Below are 20,227 nucleotides of genomic sequence, written 5' to 3' on the forward strand. Positions count from 1 at the left end.
CTTCGTATTTGGCGGATTGCAAACAACTTAAAAGGTGCATACCGCCACCTACTGTACATGAGTATGAATCATCATATCATACCAACTCTTTAACCTATGATCTAATCAAAATGAATCTAAATAAATCAACAAAAAACATGAAATAAATAAAACAAAAATAAAAATCTATGTTCTTTCCTGACCTAATGTTAAATTATTTTTCCTACCCCAGTTTCACTCAAGAATGTAAACAGTGCCTTTCTGGTAGCTCTTACTCCCTCTCCTTTTGTTCCCAAAACACCAACCACACTCCATTCCCTCTCTGCCTCTAAAACTTTAGCCTTTAGTTTTTCTCTTTCAGCTTTATAGATGTTACAATGTAACAAGATGTGTTCTACATCTTCTTTTACTCCACAGTTCCCACTTGTCACTGTCACTTTTCCCCATGATATACAGCGTACCATTCAAAGCCGTGTGATTTATTCTGAGTCTAGCGATCGTGATTTCCTCCCTTCTGTTTCTTTCTTTATAAATATGAATTGTAATTGTCTTTTGTACTTTGTAGGAGCGATCTCTGGAAGGCGATAGTCGAGGAACCACCACACGCCCCCTTACTGTGTATCCGTCACTGATTGGACGCTGCGGGACGGCACGCCCCCTTACTGTGTATCCGTCACTGATTGGACGCTGCGGGACGACACGCCCCCTTACTGTGTATCCGTCACTGATTGGACGCTGCAGCGGATCCACTGATCTGATGCATCTTAACATCAGTGCATTTTAAGGAGTGAAGACACATAAGTATAACACAATCAATTCAAGTGATTAACTCTTAAGTTTTATACTGCCCTTCGAATGATTTATCATCCTTTTAAAAATGAGTGAAAATACATCTGAATAACAATATTTCTGTAAGAAGTTATACATTACAAATAATTAAGCCTTGTCAGTGTTCAAAAAACACCATAATTGTATCATGGATTATTAAATTATGAATAGGAAATTCTGGATATCAGTGAATGCAGATGGAAACAACCCTATCAATAATGAAAACAAGGGATGATGACCAGAACAACCTCTTGTTCAAACGAGGAAATTACAAATAAGAGACTTGGGATGTATGGAACGCCGTTTAAGCCAAAATTAAATAAATATAAATGTTTCCTTTTAACTGTGCCAAAGGTCCGTACTGAACTGGGGAAAAAGGCGTTCAGTTACGGAGCCCCTCAAGCTTGGAACCTGCTTCAAACTGAGCTGAAACTCAGAGAGCTGGTCTCATTAAACACACTCAAATTGCGCGTTTCCACTACACGGCCTCGCTCGGCCCCGCTCGGTATGGCTAGGCCTCGTTAGGACTGGCTCACTTTATGGCGCATTTCCATTACAGTTTAGGAACTGGGGTAGTATCTATAGTAACGCAGTGTAGGCGGAGCCGTGACGTCATCTTCAATGAGAACCCCAGAAAAACAACACAGCCGTTAGCTGTTAGCAATCAGAGCTCACAGCTCCTCATATCTGTTCAGAAACTAGACAAAAGTGAAACAAGTACAAACCACAGACTGCCTGTGTCATGGCGAATACAGTCGCTGCTTTATTTATGTCTGTATAGGCCGTTGTTGTGAGTGTGGACGGTCGGAGCATATACTGCGTTAGCTTAGCCGATCTCCATTTAGAAAACACGCATTTTAAAAGGCTTTTCGCCTGCCGTCTGTCTGCAGACTTGTCAAAGCATTAATTCATGGTTTTTACTAACCGGTATCAGTATGTTGTTACTTCGGCATCATTTTGAAACGTGTATTACAATTAAATCACGGTCAAATATGTCCATCTTGTTGTAGTTGTAGCCCCCTTGCCAGCGATGCTCTCTCTAGTTTAGCATACTCAGCCCGACTCAGCCTCGTTGTCTCTGGCCCTAGACCCACAATTTTATGAGGCCAGAAAAACTGTGAATTAGGACCCGCCGGCCGGTACTAGGCCAAGTGGAAACGCAACCAAAGACGGGCCGCTGACGTCACAGCCCTCTTAAACCGTGCTCCGCGCTGTAGTGGAAACGCGCCAAAACTGACCTTGATGCAGGCCGCTGTGTCTGTAAATGCTTTGGCTAAACTTGGTGTATGACTGTGTTGTGATTGTGTGTAACTGTAAAATTGTCTGTAACTGTGCTGTTACCATTCTTGGGCCAGGACTCTCTTGAAAAAGAGATTTTTAATCTCAATGAGACCTATCCTCGTTAAATAAAGGTCAAAATAAAGGTCAAAATAAATACATAAATTATTAAATAAATACATATATAAATAAATATGCCTATGAAATAAATTCTGAAATAAATAAATGAGGCAATAAATATATATAAATATAAATAAATACACATGTATTTATTTCATGGGACTTTTAGTCAGTCAGAGGATGAGAGCCAGCTTGACACTGGCAACGTTAAGGATGTAGGCCTACAGCAGGAGCCTCCAGCAGATGTACACACTGGTATGTAAAATCCTGATAGTTCCAGATTTATCTTTAGTAGGCTAAGCACTTATTTGATTGCATTGATAATATCAATGACATTGTGGTTAATTGCCAGACATTGAAACAAAAGTTTAAACTTGTCAATTATATGAGTAGAAGTGCAATAGTCATTATTTCATTTTAGTCATCTGGGTTGAGTAACATATCACTTAAGCCCTGGCCACACGAGGACGATAACAGTCGTATCTGCTACAGTTCACTATCAGATAGACGGTTCGGCCACACGAGGCCTACATGGAAACGCAGAAAACGATAACGATAACAATAAAGGGTCCCAAGGTGGGTAGATCTGCAAACGAAACGCTCTGGGGGGGCAAACGGCTCTGTGTTTACGCCTATACGATCATTTCCTGATAACGTTGAAGCACCTCTCCTGCTCAGAGATCAGCTGCTGGGCTGTCAGAAGAGGGGGAGGAAAAGAGAGGCTCCGTTTATTATTCTTATATTATTATATAGAGTCGTTATTCATTTGTTTTAAAGCTCAATAAATAACAAAGAAGACCTCTGACCGGCACTTTTATAATTTTGTCCGGAAGATTTCAACTTTAACGGACATGTTGACCGGCGAAAAAAAATCGAACTGAAACTCTGCTGCACGGTCCCCTCGTCCCTTGGAAGAGGCGGAGAGGTGGGTTTTTTTCATCTGCTGGTGGACTAACCGGAGAGATCTACAGCAGGAGCAAACGCTTGCCTCGGGGAGGGAGAGCCAGAGCGTCCACAGCGGAGAATAAACAGAAGGGCAACCATGGCAACCATGCGCGGGAAGTCTTCTTCGCTGCTTTTGTGGCAGGACTACAGCGCCACTTACAGGCCTGGCATATGTACTACAGCGTCTCCAGCGCTTTCGAGCGGTCTCGTGTGAACGGACACGTTTCTGGTGCCTGTTGCGTGTGGACGGAAGACTTTTTTGATAACGATTGCGGTCCGTTTGCATTATCGTCCTTGTGTGGCTACAGCCTTAGCCTACTTAGAAAAACGTATCTTAGAAAAATATTTTTGTATCATTCTCATGACAACTTGTGTTTTTGTAGACTCAGACAGACTGGTGATGAAGGCCTTTCAGCTTCACCTGCACATCAGCATATGTACATTTGCCTTCTCTAAAACGTATCTGCTTTGGCTTGAGATGGGGATGTTTCATGTTTGCTATGTGGCTTATACTGTAATTCAGGGCAAAGCCACATTTTTGAAAAGCTAAAAACGACAAATTTGACATTGATACAACTGTTAAAATTCCTGTATTGCTACAGGTGTATCAAGTCAGCCAGTCTCAGACCAGGGGCCTCATTTATAAACGGTGCGTACGCACAAAAGATGGCGTACGCCAGTTTCTACGCACTGTTTGCGATTTATAAAAACTAACTTGACGGGAAAATGTGCGGTCCTCCACGCAAACAACAACGGGAGAGACGAGAAACTGCGACACCGTTGGCAGAAGGAAGAATGGAGAGAAATATGTGGAAATAATACCATAAATATAATATTACCTCTCATTTAACATATATTAAGAATTCATTTTCACACATTTTTTTATTTCTCTTATAAAATACCATAAATATAATATACCTCTCATTTAACATATATGAAGAATTCATTTTCACACATTTTTTTATTTCTCTTATTGTCATTTCACAGTACAGGTACTATGTAACGAAATTGTTCCTCTGCATTTGACCCATCCTAGGAGCAGTGTGCTGCCGTCGCCCGGGGAGCAGTGTAGGGAACGGTGCCTTGCTCAGGGACACCTCGGTAGCACTTGGTCTTGCCGGGACTCGAACTGGTGACCTTCCAGTTGCCAAGCCAAGTCCCTATCGACTTCGCCACCACCACAAATTGATTAAAGCCAATCTTAAAATGATTTAACAAACGCCTGTTTGAGACTCCTCAGTGCACACAAAAACATAACTTGGAGAAATAAATAAATACGGAAATGTTATTGATCACCCCTCGATTATGTTCTCTTGTTAAGAAATGTATTCTCATAAATTATGCGGTAAACAGGACAGAATTACTTTAAACTGACGCCGTTTTGCATTTCTATTGGTTGTATAGATACGAGCATGGTTTTATATACTATCATGTTTAATCATGTTTTATGCCGTTCGCCAATAGCCTACTTGATAAGTCGCTCGTAAAACACAGGAGGTATGGAAACTAATAACACCATATGTGGTAAATTGTACAGCTAATATAACACAACACATTAGTTGTATTTCCTTTAACTGGTGGATTATGGATATATAGTTGCTGATCGACAGCTGGAACACAAACCACCAAATACAACAAAATAATTCAGATCCAGTCGTCATGACTCCACTCCGGAGGGATTCCTCGATCATTTCCAGTTTCTCATCAAGGGGGGTGTCTCCTGTCCCCGGTACAAACACACTTCCTGAGGAAGGTTAGGCTATGTGTATTTTTTTTTTCATTAACCTTTTTCGGACCACTTATTTCTTTATTTTTGTGACGATCCGACCTCCATGCTGCTACTCTGGTTCAAACCGCATCCACCAAACAATATGATTTATCTCGACCTCCCCAAAATAACCAACATTTGACACGGTGTGAGATGTCTTTTTTTAGCTGTTCTGTCGTCATTTCCTGCGATGTAAATGTCTACTTTTGCGATTTTCATGCTTTTTAAGATGGTTAATAACAAGCATTACAATGTCTACCGCTAGGTGGCGATGTTGCAAAACAACTAGGGTCCTGTGACTGCATCTATATTTGAAGCATCATACAATTAGCATTTGTTATTATTGCCATTGTTGTTAGTCTCCACCAAATCCTGAGAAAAATAAGTGTGGTTAGCTGTAACAGCATCAAGACATTACATTCTAAAAGTACTTTCATCTGACTCCAAACTATTGTTAAATGTGACATGGTCATATCACTGAAAAGGTGCTCAAGCCTTGAGAGTCAGCAGGCTATTTCCATATGGGTTCTGCAACACCATCTTTGACAGAACTTTCAAATCTGTTGATGTCTTTTGTAGTTTCCTTTTAATGTTAAGTTTAAAATTCAGTCATATTATACCTTCATGCCAGTTTATATACGAATTAAAAAGTCTGTGGTGCACAAAACTCAAAAAATGAATGCAAAGAATGAAAATAACCAGAAAAAGTCAAACTAAAGCCTTCTTGGCCCCCCAACAGAATGCCTTTTCTGTATCCTTGCATATTCTCCTGGCTGAATCACCACGAACAAACTGTTTGAACGTTTTATAAAAATAAACTCAATAAACATTTTAACCATTGCAAAGTCTGGATTTCCAAGTGAAACACTGAAGTTATTAGAATTTCAAATAACCACTGGCTACTTTTCATAAACTTTATTGAATAAAAGCAGTATATAAAATAAGCAAAAGGATAGAATATTCAGCTTGGAATGACAGTGTGGGTAAGACATGAAACCTCATTGCAAAGCACTTTGATAGAAAAGTGTTAATGTACAGCAGGTGGCTAAAGCTAAACAGATACAAAGACAGTAAAGACAGCTCCTGGCATCTCAAAGACATCCATTAAAGCCAGCGTTCTACACTAATGGGAAAGTTTAAACAATTTATGAAGTGGTTAAATAAAGAGCGAGTCCTGATCACAGGCGGAAGCGGTCAGAGAAGTTTGGGGAGTGGGGGATGGTGAGGGGCATTTCACTCTTCTTCACGGCCACAGGTTTGTAGTGTCTGATGGGCTGAGCAGCGTGAACCTACAGGAAGAGAACACCAGGTATGAGTCAGTGAATCCCACATGTAAATCAGTGCTGGATTTTGGTCAAAAGTACAGTATTTCAAAAATATCAGAACATTTTTTTTTTGATATAGCAGGTCAAAAAACAACGTAGTATAATATGCAAGGAGTATGCACAAAAAACACATAGTATGTTGTACATATCATGGAAAAGACAAGTTGGAGATGTGCAAAAAAAGACTGAGTGAATTATGTTGAAAATATCAGAACAAACAAATAGTATAATCATTTTGCAGGGACCTGGTCATTCCGCATCTTGGTGATGTCGTCCTTCTCCCTCTGCTCCACCTCTTGTCTCTGCTGCTCCTCCATCAGCATCCTGAGAGCCTCCTTCTCATTGGCCAGACGCTCAAACTCCTGGCGCTCGTGGGCCCGCCTCCCAGTCGACAGCGCAAAGGCCTCCACGACTGGAAGAAGAATCATGAGTGACATGATGAGAACCGGAACAGCTTCATACTTCAGAGTACTCTCAAGGAGGGTTATATGACCTGCTTTATCAAAATCAGTTACATCTACCCCCCCCAACATTTGGACTTGTAGACACCGTTGTAAAGAGGAGACTCTTAGCTTTTCAATATTGGTTTTGTTCTCCATATTCATCATCACATGTCACAATGACGGTTACCAAAACACAATTATGAAATAAAAGGCCTTCAAAGTATCCAGAATTCTTTTAAGGCAATGTTATTATTAGAGGGGGTACCAGGCCATATATTATGGGGGTACCTTTTTTACAGGTCTATCTGATGATAGTCTGATATGACAACTTGAGTATATATTGATTATACCCGATATAACATTAAATTGGTGTATACTGCGGTTCAAAACTGCTAATATAGAAGAAACAGGTCAAGTTGGTGAATAATAAATAATAAGCCAATCTACAGCCTAGCTAATGTTCTGGAGCGTTCCGGTTATATAATGTGTGTTCGCATTCTACGCAGAGCCTTGCGGTGAAATCAGTGCAGTTTTATTTCTATGGTTAGATCATGCTAGCTTGCGCCCCTACATGCAGCCATCCGACAATCTTGAGCCTTGTCTGGCAGCACCGCTCTCTGTTTAGGAACACAACGGCAACACCAGCGCAAGAGACCTTTTATTGAGCATCATGTGAGTGCAGAACCCGTTTAGATTCAGTTCAGTGTCACATTTCGTGAGCGACTGACTCCACATCATTCTGCTTCCAGAAGAGATATGCAGCCAATGGCAGGCTTAGATTTCTACATCCTGAGTGTAGGGGTGTTTAGACTTACCCACTGGAGCCCGCGGCCCAATTTTAGGCTGGAAAGGCTCTTTATGAGTGACAGTGTTGGGCCTGGCTTTGAATACTGCAGCCTCCTCACGCTTTTGCTCCTCTTTGGCCTACAAGAAGAACAAAAAAAAGTTGTAAATCTGACTTAAATTTCAAGTAAAAGATGGTCATGATTGAGGATGAAAATGTGGAAGTGATGGTACCATCTGCTCTGAGCGACTGCTCTTCACGGCCCCCCGCTCGTCCAGCAGCAGCTTGAAGGGCTCGGGCTTGGTGGGCTCCAGCCTCTTCTTCTCGGGGAGGACCACGGCGTCAAAGTCTGGCAGCGGCTGGGCCTTGAAGTGAGGCACCTGGGAAGGTTCAAGGAGACAGGAGGAGGAGGTTTAACTGTTGAGTCTTCATTCTGGGGGTCAGAGGACACAGGATCTGGTAGCAGACCCCCACCTCTTCATTGCGCTTCTCTTCCAGCTTTTTTTCCTTCAGGGCCCTCCTCTCTCGGTCCCGATCCTCGAAGGAGAACGGACACACCTCCACGTGGTGGTTCTCCTGCAGCTGGGGCTGGAAGGGGAGCCCAAAGTGAGGCACTGGGGGGGCCTTGATGGGCGAGGGCTGCTTTACCTGGCAGAAAGAGAAACGTTTGGTTACGATGAAAGTTGAAAGAGAAGTCTTGGTATAAACTTCCCGTTTGACCCGTTTCCAAAGGTTCTTATTTCTGGATAAAGGTTTGTTCTATACTACATTTTAATAAAGAAAAATAATTATGATCACTTTCACTTTGCATCTGCAGTGTTTTTGTTTGTAAAATAATTTAAAGGTCCCATGTCATGCTTCCTCACACACACTCAATCTTTTTGATTTCTCCTCCCTGAGACGGCGGGACGCGGCGAGGCTGTGAGTTTGTGTGTGAGAACACACACACACAAACTCACAGCCAGGCTGCGGGTGTGTGTGTGTGTGTGTGTTCGGGCTGGGTTTTGCTGTGTCTCGCAGACGGCCACTGGGCTCCTAGGGAGGGGGGGGGGCAGGAGCTCCAACAAGCCGTTTAGGACAGAGAGTGAATACACATACTATACAGAGATGCTGTATGAGAAACCAATGTGAGTTTGGAACATTGAACATTGTAAATCTATTCTAGTAGACCTCAACAGTGGAATTATGATCAGTAGAAATGGCCATGACATGGGACCTTTAATGTTTTGGCCTTTTTTAACTCCGAAATCAGGTTTATTTTTGTGTAAATTAGGTACATTAACCATACATTTCCAAAAAGAAGAGCAAAACTTGTGGTAACAAGTCAGAATAAAGCTGGCTTAAAAAGATGCAACACAGATGTGGCTGATTATTTATACTGTATACTATGTAGGACCAAAGTTGCACAGTTGATGGGAAGACAGCCCAAGGGTTAGAGACCAGATGTGTCCTCACCTCCTCCACCTTCTCCATACGGACCCTCTTCTTCAGGATGAAGGCTGGAGACTCTGGCACAGTCGGGTGCAGAACCTTCTTCTCTGGCAGACCCTGTCATCAGAGTGAAAGTGTTGGTGTGACATGCTCATGGAAACAATCTCAAAGCTAAAGGACTGTGACTCACCACGACTCCCTCCAGGATCTTTCTGGGCAGCGGCTGGGCTCTGAAGCTGGGATGCTTCTCCTCGGCCTCCTGGGGCCTCTTGGTCTGCCTCTCATGCAGCCTCTTGTCAATCTGCAGCTGGAAGCCTTCAGGCACTGTGGACTCCTTCACTGGGGGTCTCTTCAGGCACTCTGCGCTCTCCAGGATCTTCCGGTTCAGCTCCAAGGCGATGATTTTAAACCTGATTAAAGAGACAGTTTAATAACCCTGGAAGTATTAACACCTGATTCTTTGACAGGACTATGGGCTAGAGAAGAGGGTTCATACTTCTGCTGTTTCTCCAGCTCTTCCTCCTCCAGCTCAGCGCTGCTCTTGGTGACGGGGGGGCGGTTCCTCCGGCGGGTCATCAAGTGAGGGGTGTGTGGCTGGGTGAGTTTCAGCTTATCCCCCTTCACCCCCGAGGGTCCTGAAGAACACGGGATGTCAGTAATGGCGCAGTTCCACTGCAGCGCGGAGCTCGCTTTAAGCGTGCCGTGTCGTGCCGTCCCCTTTTTTGGTTGTGCTTCCACTAGGCCTAGTTCCGGCGCGGCACGGCGCGGGGCCACTTTTTCACCTCTTTTCTGGCCCTAGAAAATTGTGGTTCTATCGGGGCCAACAAACAGGGCTGAGTCGGGCTGAGTATGCTAAACTAGAGAGAGGAGCGCTGGCAAGAGGGCTAGAACTACAACAAGATGGACATATTTGACCGTGATTTAATTGTAATACACGTTTCAAAATGATGCCGAAGTAACAACATACTGATACCGGTTAGTAAAAACCATGAATTAATGCTTTGTCAAGTCTGCAGACAGACGGCAGGCGAAAAACCTTTTAAAATGCGTGTTTTTCTAGATGGAGATTGGCTAAGCTAACGCAGTATATGCTCCGACCGTCCACACTCACAACAACGGCCTATACAGACATAAATAAAGCAGCGACTGTATTCACCATGACACAGGCAGTCTGTGGTGTGTACTTGTTTAACTTTTGTCGAGTTTCTGAACATATATAAGGAGCTGTGAGCTCTGAGTGCTAACAGCTAACGGCTGTGTTGTGTTTCTGGAGTTCTCAATGAAGATGACGTCACGGCTCCGCCTACACTGCGTTACTATAGTAACTACCCCAGTTCCTAAACTGTAATGGAAGTGCAACATGAAGTGAGTCGGCCCTGTTAAGGCCCAACGCGGCCGAGCCGTACCGAGTGTGGCCGAGGCCGACCGTGTAGTGGAAATGCGCCATAAGTGGCCCTTCAACCCCCTCTGCATAGAACACACACCTTTAGAACCAATCTGGCTCCAAACACACCTTTGTTTATACTCTTGCGACTGCGCAGATGGTAGCGATCGGGGGTTCGATTCTGGAACTGCTGGATCTGCTGGGCCATGGGCACATGGGCCCCCGGCCCCTCTGCCTCCTTCTTGTTGCCTGTTGACAGGTTGAAGGGTTTGGGCACGGTGGCGCCTTTCAGAGCCTTTGCCTGGAGAAATAAAAGGGGAAGACGGTGCATTATTCATCTGGCGTGACCTTCGATTTGTTTGGCCATGCAACAAAATCAGGATGCTTTTGTTTATTTTTAAACGGAACGAAGCCAGGTTTTTATAAATGTGTTTCTATCCAGCAATATTTCACTAAAGAAGCAGTTTGAGTGAAAGTACTGTAGTAGCACGCTTTACGAGCAGACATTTAACAAGTCAACAATTAACTGGTCTTACATTAACATCATTAATCACCACATTCTATTGAACACCCTTTAGAGCAGGGGTCTCCAACCTTTTTTAGGATGAGCTACTTTCAAAAAATAAAAACAAGTCGTGAGCTACTTTTACTCCTCTTTTTTTGTTTTTGCAGTGTATATATTTAGCACATTTTAACATTAGGCACTTTCACACCAGAGTACTTTTCCCAGTATAGTTCCGAAAATGTGCGTTCACCAAAAAAAAATCCGGAACTAGAACTTAGTTCATGAGAACCTTTCACCCCCTGCTAGAGAGCAGGGACTTTCGTGGGAGAAAAAGGTTCCTATGTCTGATTGGCTGGGCGGATTGCAAACCACGCCCCGTAAAACTACAACAATTTTATTATCCTCGCGTTAGCATTATTAGCATTAGCATTAGCCCAGCGCACAAACGCAGAGAGACTAACTTATGGCAACACAAAAGAAAACATGGGAGCGGTGGAGATGAGGAGGTGTCGGCGTTCTGGTGATTTACTCTGAAGTCTTCAGTAGAAGCTGCTGGGAGTCCCAGCAGCTTCTACTGAAGCCAGTCCCCAACTCCGGGGACTTCCGGCCGGGGACTCCGGGTGGCAGTATACGACGTGAAGTTGTTTGCTGCCTGCCAGTAAACCCAAAGCAGAAGAAGAAGTGACGTCAGCGGCTTCATTTGCTTAATCCTCCCCCAGAGACTTATTCCGGTGTGAACGCGATCTGAATTTAGTTCATGATAACTAAAAGAGTTCTGAGTAATTTACACACATATAGCTAACTCCATATATGCGGCTGTTCCGAAAATAAATTAGTTTAATCTTAATCTCGATGTAGTGCTAAATGCTGTCGGAGTGCACCGGAACGAACATCATAATATCTTCTGAAAACAAATGCCAGTGTTCATAATGCGGCTTCTCCTCATTTCCCCAGCATTCACTGGATTATCCGTAAATCATACAAACAAAACCAAAACGTTGATTTATCTGTTTTCCCGTTTTGGTTTAAAAACTGAATAACGTCGGTTTTTTGGTTTTCCGAAAAACCAAAAAACGACACCGGTTCTTTTTTAAACTTTGTTAATATGTTTTGGATGCATATTGTTCTAGTATTTGTTCAGGCTGTTACATACAATTAGCCTCTGTTGCTACCTGCTGGTGGTGAGTAAATATTAAAATCAGTTCAAATTGACAACCGGTCCGCGATTGTTTTTTAATGTATCTGCCGGTCCTTGGCACAATAAAGGTTGGGAACCCCTGGTTTACACGATAGCTGCAGAGAATATACAAAGAATAGACACTGAAATGTATTTCTAAATTAACATTTTGTTGATTTGTGGGTGTCTACTATCTGATTGATGAACATAATCTAGGGTTACCCATTCATTTCCTATGGCGCTCATGTATGACTGAGAACACTAAACCACTCAAAGTTCAGCAGCAATTGAACATGTTCAAATTAATACTGTGTAGGATATCATAAGGCCTTGAAGCAATCAAATTTAAAACACAATATTTGTGATAGATGAAAGTAGTGAAACGGTCAGATTTGACCCGGACACAACAGAAGGGTTAACTAAAGCAGCAGTTTGTACAGAGGATCCCCAGACATTTAACCCGTCTTAAGTCAATCATAAGCAGCCCCTCAGGCGCCACTAAAACTTTAAAAAGGTTTCAGAACACAGGAAGTACTCACAGGGGAGGAGGGTTTGCGCAGCTGGCTGATAAAGTCCACTTCCTTCTGTGCGCCGCCGGATGAAGTGCTCGCCTTGTGACGAGAGTTTGTGTTGAAGTGGAACTCTTTGGGCACCGTCGCCGACAGGACCATCTTCTTTGGTGGTGGGTCTGAAATAAAAGAGTCCCAGGCTTCCCTTTACAACTTTCAGATCCATTTAAATGGTACCAAACAGTTAGCAAGTACATTAGCATTTGTTAAGTCTGGTAAATCCACTCACTGCCAGCCAGAGCCGCTTTGTAGCTGGCCTCGTTCTGCTTCCGATGCAGAGCCACTTCATTCTGCAGGGTCTTGATGCGCTCCATCTCTTGGTCTTCAGAGCTAGATGGCCTGTTTGGAACACGTCAGTCATCAGCAAAAATTCAGCTTTAACCTGCTTTCCATCTCAGCCTCATGTAAAGTGGAACTTTCCCATTCAAAGCTTTAAAAACGCTACACACTTTGGCTTACCGACATGGTATATAACAATGTGTAGGAACGTTACCTTTGCCTTTGATGACAATTTGGCGAGAAGCCGGAGGCTACAACTCATCTTTGAATAATGCAATCACAAGACAGAAACAGCAGAAGGAGGCTTTCCCCGATAGAAGACCTACTCTGTGTTTGAAGTAGCTGAAGCTGCTGCCTGGCTCTTAGGCGCCGTCCTGCTGTTCTGCGGGCACTTACTCCGGCGGAGCACACTGCTGGACTTTCGGGGTTCAGGAGTTCTACAACAAAGAATTAAAGAAGAAAACGTGAAGGAGAAAAGTTTAACAAGGGAACGACTTTGACTGGGTCTCTAATGGGGAACATTGTGTTCGTTAATACTGGAACATCAGTCTGCTGTGGGGTAAAGTGAGAGAAATAAAAGTCAGATGTCACTTACTTTTTGTGCTTCTTTGGGGGTGGAGCGGGACCACTGGACGCCTCTTTACGCTTTGAAACCCTAAAATGAATAAATCAATTAGAAATGTATTCAATCACACAACTAATCTCAAGTAAAAGGCAAGTGTCTAGAAAACTAAATACTGCATTTCCCACAATGCAACTCAATAGAAACATTTTCTTTTTTTACAGGACCCTGCCAGTCCTAATATTTCCAGCTGCACTCCTAAGGTTCCCGTGATAGCTTCAAACTAAGATGCCACAGACATCATGCAGGTTGCACAATTAATCGAAACATTCAAATAAATCTAATCATGTTAATACGATTTTCAATAGTAATGGGAATAATGCCGCAAAAACATAATTTTCTTATGCCATAATATCAGTCAAAACCTTTCCAATTTGTTTCCCCCCCCAAATCATGCAGCCCCAGAACAAACGATACAACACACACCCCTGCTGTATGGGTAGGGTTATATTAATCAGTACCACATACTGGGTTGCAGCCTTGTTGTAGCAAAATAGTGACCATAACCGTGACTTTACCTGCGAGGCGGTGCTGGGGGGAGATTAGAGGTCCTCTTTGGGCGCGCACCAGTGCGAGCCGGAGACCCAGCAGCCCAGGACGTGACCAGGTTAGCAGGTGGAGATGGGGGTGGACAAGGAGCTGAAATATTAAAAAAAAGGAGAACTTATTGAAGTGTTCACTGGATAACATAAATCTACAGGCTATTTAGACACAAGTTCAGTTTGAAAGGGTACCCTATTATGCCTTTTGGAGTTTTCCCTTTTTGAACATTAAAGCATGTCACAGTAGAGACACTAAATACAAATATAACCCTGAAAATGAGCAGAATATGTTCTCCTTATTTATAGACTCATTGATTGCTATGACTGAGCACCCATTGGAAGCCATTGTAACTGTTGTGAATGCAAATTGACATATAAAAACTAACCTGTGATGTCGTCCACCTTGATCTGCGGGGCTATGATGGCTCGGGGGCGGGGCAGGTCCAGGTCATGGATGCTCCTGAAGGCTCTGTCAGTCCTCAGAGGAGTAACAAGGCGGCCACCTGGCCCACTAGTCTGTTGTTCTGCACATAAGAGACAGTCAAAGATCAAGAGGGGGGTCTCCTTTAACAGGTACTTGATGGTTAATTTAAACATAGAACAGTTAACCCAATCTGTACTGTAGTATGGGGTCATCATTTTTGTACCATTTGGGCTTATTTAAAATGTTAAAACTCATCACAAATACCTCTAATTGCTAGTCATTTCCTGCTAAAAGTCTAACTTGTAATAGGGCTTTCAGACAGACATGGTGAAGTGGATCAGTGGGGTGTAACTGAACTTGCACCAGAAGTTGTGGTGATGTGCCGTTATGTCTGAAATGATTATCTAACCAGAGAGAGAACCTGCTTTTCACTTCGGCCACATGTTTAAGGAAAATATCTGTGGTGTCATCAACCTCCCTCACCTTGTGTGGTGGCAAAAGAAAGAACCGGCTAATTTACTGATGTCCTAAAGAGGCAATCACCTCCTCGACTGTTATGGAGGAATTACAGATATTACAAATACACCCTGTGCATATTGCTGTTAAACCACATTGTATACATTTAAAAAAAAAAAACTCCCCCCCCCCCCAAAGACACATTGTGATCATTAACGCTCATGGCAGCAAATCTGGTACATCTTCATACTGTTAACATTCACATTGCTCAGTATAGTTTGCACATTTCTATTAGTTTTGTCCCATTATAATAAAAGGGCACAGCATTTCCACTTAAGTTCTAATGAACTTCACATTTCATTATTCAGAGTAAACTGCCATATTCTTATTGTACATAATGTTTGTATACTTATATTTCTTTTAAACGTGTATTTTTAAATAGTTTATATTTGCTCCTTTTTTTTTTTACAACAACATTCCCCTTACTGTGTTTTTGTATGCACAATAACAAACCAAAGCGAATTCCTTGCAAGTGTAAACCTACTTGGCAATACACCCGATTCCTACAGTTCACAGTTAGATCAATAGCAGACAGATGCAGAGATAGTAGATATTAAACTTACCAAACCACTTGTCCTCGCCCTCAGCCTTCTGCTCTGCTAACATTAGCATGTCCTCTACGTGCGACGGGGCATCAAACTCGTAGCGATCACCGGAGTCGCTGTCCGCCATAGTGTCAATATGTGTTATTCGACAACTCACCTAAAGAAGAAAACAGTTAACATGACCACTCTTTGATAAAAGTGTCCCCATGTACAAGAGTCTGCGCTCTAACCAATGTCGATTAGCTTGTTTTGAACTAGCGGATAGCTTAACGTTACAATTTATGGCGTAGGTTGTATTTTCAATGGAACAAACAGTAACAACACTTGGAAAGCAAACTCAGTTTAGCTGTACTTTGCTGTTATTATTTAAGTTGACATACAATTACCGAGTATCATTTTAGGAGTCATGTTTTCTGTCATGCGATCTCAAGTTAAACATAACGTCTAACGCGTATTAAACTATCAGCTGACTCTAATTAATACATTAACACATTATTAACTACGGTTGAATTAGTAAACGTTCAGATATTTGTGCAATTACGGAGGAAACGTTGATCCTAAACATGTAAAAAGTGTAAAAACAACACTTACCGAAAACGTCCGTTCCTAAAGCAACACAAATGGAATATGCAGTTCCGTTAGCGCTCAAATCGCCTTCCTTTTAAACCAGCCAATGACTAACGTCAGGATCATCAGCTCACCGCCTATTGGCTCATACACTTCGTACACTTCCTGTGGGACCACGTGATCAACGCTAATAAAATGTGGAAATATGAAGGAGTAATGACAAGTTGGGTAAGGGCCTTTTTAACAGACAGGACATTTAGAGTAAAGGTTGGAGCAGATATTTCCAATTATTTTGAAATAGAAAATGGTATTCCCCAAGGGAGTGCAGTCAGTCCAATATTATTTAACATCATGATTAATGATATATTTACATGCTTACACCTATGGCTTACACATGCATCCAATCGGCTCTATACGCAGATGATGGGGCTATTTGGATGAGGGGAAGAAATGCCCCATACGTAATGGAGAATATAGCTAGAGCGATTAAAAAAGTGGAGAGGTGGTCATATAACTGGGGATTCAAAATGTCAGAAAGCAAGTCATGCTACATGGTATTTACAAATAAACGAAAGATTGATGGCCAACAGCTAACACTATAGTCTAGCAGCAAGTCCTCAAAAAAGGCTTTAGTTTTCGAGATACCCCTACCCGAGGTAGAACAAATGACAACAATGATTTTTCTTATCTTTAGGGTCTCCCATTAATTAAATTGATTGTTGTCAAATTTTATTTTGGGGGAAAAAATGTTTTTTTTGTTGTTCTTTAGAACTGAAAAAGAGCCAAATTAGACCAGGCCGAATATGGGAAATGTGACAAAAAAAGCCCATAACTTGAGAATGATCACTCTTTTCCTCTTCAGATTTGCTGAGGTATGAACCAGGTGGCTGTCCTACATCACCAAATAGTCAGACAATTATTTAACTAAAGAAATACTGAATTATAGTCCTGTAAACTTAGCTTTAGTTTAGACGGAAATTGTACTTTTGGTGATAGGAACATAGGACTCCATCACTTTTCTCTCATTTATCAGAAAACAGAAATCCCTAAACAATATACCATTACTGAATTGTCTAGGGTGCTATTGAACACTAACCAGTAGTTGTATGGAAATATCTGGTACAGTTCTATTGCAAATGAGATTTCTTTAGACATAGGCCTACCTCTTCTCTGATACAGTCAAATTCCGAATGGGGGATAAGTGGCACAATAGCCTATAAGTTAAGAATGCTCACTCTGATGGTCATTATATTTGGAGAGGGAAATACCAGGTGGCTGAACTACATCACCAAATAGTCAGAATAAGAGTAACCCAATAAAATAAAGTGTATTAGTTCTAAATTGCAAGCCTCTAAAACATAGGTGTAAATAGTACAGGTTTTATTGAAACTGGAACCTTAATTCAAAGTACAGTATACAATTCATCAAATAATTATGTGAGAGGTCAAGTATATAGATACTAGAATATAATGTTAAATGTTAGGTTCCTCAGAAACGTTAGGGGACACATTTTGACATTCTGCACAGCAGGTGCAGAACTCCGTACAGGGAAGGCCAACAGAGAGGCACTGGCACTTTCCACTCTCTCCACACTTTGCATCTTTGCAATACAAGTGAGTAATGTCTCTCACTTCTGTAGGTGCTGGGAGTTTTGTAAATAGCACTGGTTGAATGGCCCCATCTCTGACAATCCACCCCTTGCCAATAGGACTCCATAACAAGGGTATGGGTTCGGGCTGTGACACCATATCGCTGTCTGAAACATTGCTCTTTACATGTTGTTGAAATGCATCCTCTGTTGGCGGCAGATTTTCCGAGGCTGCATCTGTTGTTGATGCAATTATGAACCTCAGTTCATCCAAGTTTGTGCACATCAGTCCAATTTCCTTTTTCTTTTTTCCATATAGCAGAAGCGCAAATTCTCTTGCAACTGGCAAAGACTCTTCCAAGCTGGCAGAGAGTCCAAAATGGGCCAGATCTTTGAGCTCGCTGAGATGGGTCTTGAGTTTGGTGAATGCTGTTGTCTTTCCTATTCTGTACAAACCACTTGTTGTGCCACAGCCAGTGAGTACATGACATGCTGGTAGACAGTTAGACATGTAGTTGCCGCCCAGCTTCAGGACCATCTCCAACTAAACGGCCTCTTTGAGAAATTCCAGTCCGGTTTCCGTTCCGCTCACAGCACTGAAACAGCTCTGGTCAGGGTCACAAACGACCTGCTGATGCTGATTGTCTTTCCCATTCTGTACAAACTACTTGTTGTGCCACAGCCAGTGAGTGCACAACATGCTGGTAGACAGTTAGACATGTCTTTTCCAATTTTCTCACATATGGTGTTGATGGGGACATATCTCTCTCTCATTCCATGGCCTGCATGCATGTACACTAGAGATGAACCAAACATGTATTTGCTTGCATAATATATGAGCAGTACTTCCACATCTGTGTCATCAGACCTCACAATGATGCGGGAATATGACTCTGTAAGATGTATGGCATGGAGCACCATCCTTGTGTCTGTCTCCTCCTGATCACAGTGATGTCAAACTGCTGACTCCTGCTGTGCAGATGCTCTTCACCTCAATCAATCAATCAATCAATAAATGTTTATTTATATAGCCCAATATCACAAATGTTACATTTGTCTCAGTGGACTTCACAGTTTGTACAGAATATCAGTATGACAATACGACACCCTCTGTCCTTAGACCCTCACATCGTACAAGGAAAAACTTCCAAAAAAGGAAAAACCCCACAGTTTAAAGGGGACAATGGGAGAAACCTCATGGAGAGCAACAGAGGAGGGATCCTCCCCTTCGTCAAATCCTGAGTGTAGTCTCTGTGAGGCAGCAGTGACAATGTAGTTGCTCACAAACATGCACAGTGCAGTCTTGTTTCCACTACTCCTCAAGTACTTCCTGTAGTTTGGGACATTTGTTTTGCCAGTGATAACTGGATGTGTAGGCCTTCCATCACTTGCACCTCTCCTTTGCCTCTCCAGGTCTTTGATTGACTGTGGGCCGTCATACCTGTCAAATACCATGAACACACATTTAATTTCTTGTTTTCTATATATATATATATATATATATAATATGTGCCAAACACTCAGTATGATTTTGTGAACGGGTGTGTCGATGCAGGTGCATTTAAAAAAGTGCAGATCTGTAATGAGGACCCAGCTCTGAAGAATAACACAAGTGTTATAACCTAAAGCAAAACAAATGTCCCAAACTAAAACTAGAAAGTACTTGAGGAGTAGTGGAAACAAGACTGCACTGTGCATGTTTGTGAGCAACTACATTGTCACTGCTGACCCACAGAGACTACACTCAGGATTGGACGAAGGGGAGGAGGTGAAGAGCATCTGCACAGCAGGAGTCAGCAGTTTGACATCACTGTACAGTGATCAGGAGGAGACAGACACAAGGATGGTGCTCCATGACATACATCTTGCAGAGTCATATTCCCGCATCATTGTGAGGTCTGATGACACAGATGTGGAAGTACTGCTCACATATTATGCAAGCAAATACATGTTTGGTTCATCTCTAGTGTACATGCATGCAGGCCATGGAATGAGAGAGATATGTCCCCATCAACACCATATGTGAGAGAATTGGAAAAGACATAATAATAATAATAATAATAAATTGTATTTGTAAAGCACCTTTCATTGCTAAAAGCAATCCCAAAGTGCTACAGGAGGCGTAAGAAACAAACAAAATAATCAAAAGTTTAATCTTTTTTTAAAAGAAAGGTTTTTAGGCCTTTCTGAAAGGCGTCAGTGGTCTGTGGAGTCCTCAGGTAGTCTGGGAGGGAATTCCACAGGTGAGGAGCAGCTGCACAGAAAGCCCAATCCCCCATTGTGCGGAGTTTGGTCCTGGGGGGGCGAAGCAGATGGTTTGTTGTGGAACGGAGGTTGCGTGTGGAGGTTTGTGATGTGAGTAGTTCTTTGAGGTATGAAGGAGCATTCCCGTGGATGCATTGATGGGCGAGCAGTGAGATCTTGTATTCAATCCTGAATGAGACAGGAAGCCATTGGAGGGAATGAAGGACGGGTGTGATGTGGTTGTACTTTCTCACCCTCATCAGGATCCTAGCGGCACTGTTCTGTACGTATTGGAGCTTCTGAAGGCTCCCGCTAGGAGTCCCGATGAGGAGAGCGTTACAATAGTCAAGCCTTGAGGAAACGA

The 20,227-nt window shown here is 42.5% G+C and overlaps 1 protein-coding gene across 2 annotated transcripts; it reads right to left on the minus strand.

Moving 5' to 3' along the window:
- Positions 1–5,818: 5,818 nt before the first annotated feature.
- Positions 5,819–16,128, minus strand: tpx2 (TPX2 microtubule nucleation factor). 2 transcript variants are annotated; one of them, XM_034145659.1, is made up of 18 exons: positions 16,056–16,128; positions 15,483–15,621; positions 14,366–14,503; positions 13,956–14,076; positions 13,411–13,470; positions 13,142–13,252; positions 12,766–12,875; positions 12,507–12,655; positions 10,415–10,586; positions 9,398–9,536; positions 9,092–9,311; positions 8,926–9,018; positions 7,945–8,118; positions 7,704–7,850; positions 7,502–7,610; positions 6,489–6,655; positions 6,061–6,207; positions 5,819–5,915 (listed from the first exon to the last, which is right to left on the minus strand). In XM_034145659.1, exons 2-17 carry the CDS (start codon positions 15,589–15,591, stop codon positions 6,097–6,099), a joined length of 2,130 nt encoding a protein of 709 aa, XP_034001550.1. In that variant the 5' UTR covers positions 15,592–15,621; positions 16,056–16,128; the 3' UTR covers positions 5,819–5,915; positions 6,061–6,096. The 2 variants fall into 2 exon arrangements, with proteins under 2 accessions (XP_034001550.1, XP_034001549.1); XM_034145658.1 differs by having other exon boundaries at positions 5,819–6,207.
- Between the last annotated feature and the right edge of the window lie 4,099 nt (positions 16,129–20,227).

This window comes from Trematomus bernacchii, unplaced genomic scaffold, assembly GCF_902827165.1.
Source record: "Trematomus bernacchii unplaced genomic scaffold, fTreBer1.1, whole genome shotgun sequence".
Lineage (NCBI taxonomy): Eukaryota > Metazoa > Chordata > Actinopteri > Perciformes > Nototheniidae > Trematomus > Trematomus bernacchii.

Coding starts and splice junctions, on each gene's coding strand:
- tpx2 (XM_034145659.1), bottom strand. CDS start 15,591: ATGGCGGACAGCGACTCCGGTGATCGCTACGAGTTTGATGCCCCGTCG. Junction 13,471..13,955: donor CCCCCAGCACCGCCTCGCAG/GTAAAGTCACGG, acceptor TATTCATTTTAG/GGTTTCAAAGCGTAAAGAGG. Junction 9,537..10,414: donor TCGCAAGAGTATAAACAAAG/GTGTGTTTGGAG, acceptor CGTGTTCTTCAG/GACCCTCGGGGGTGAAGGGG.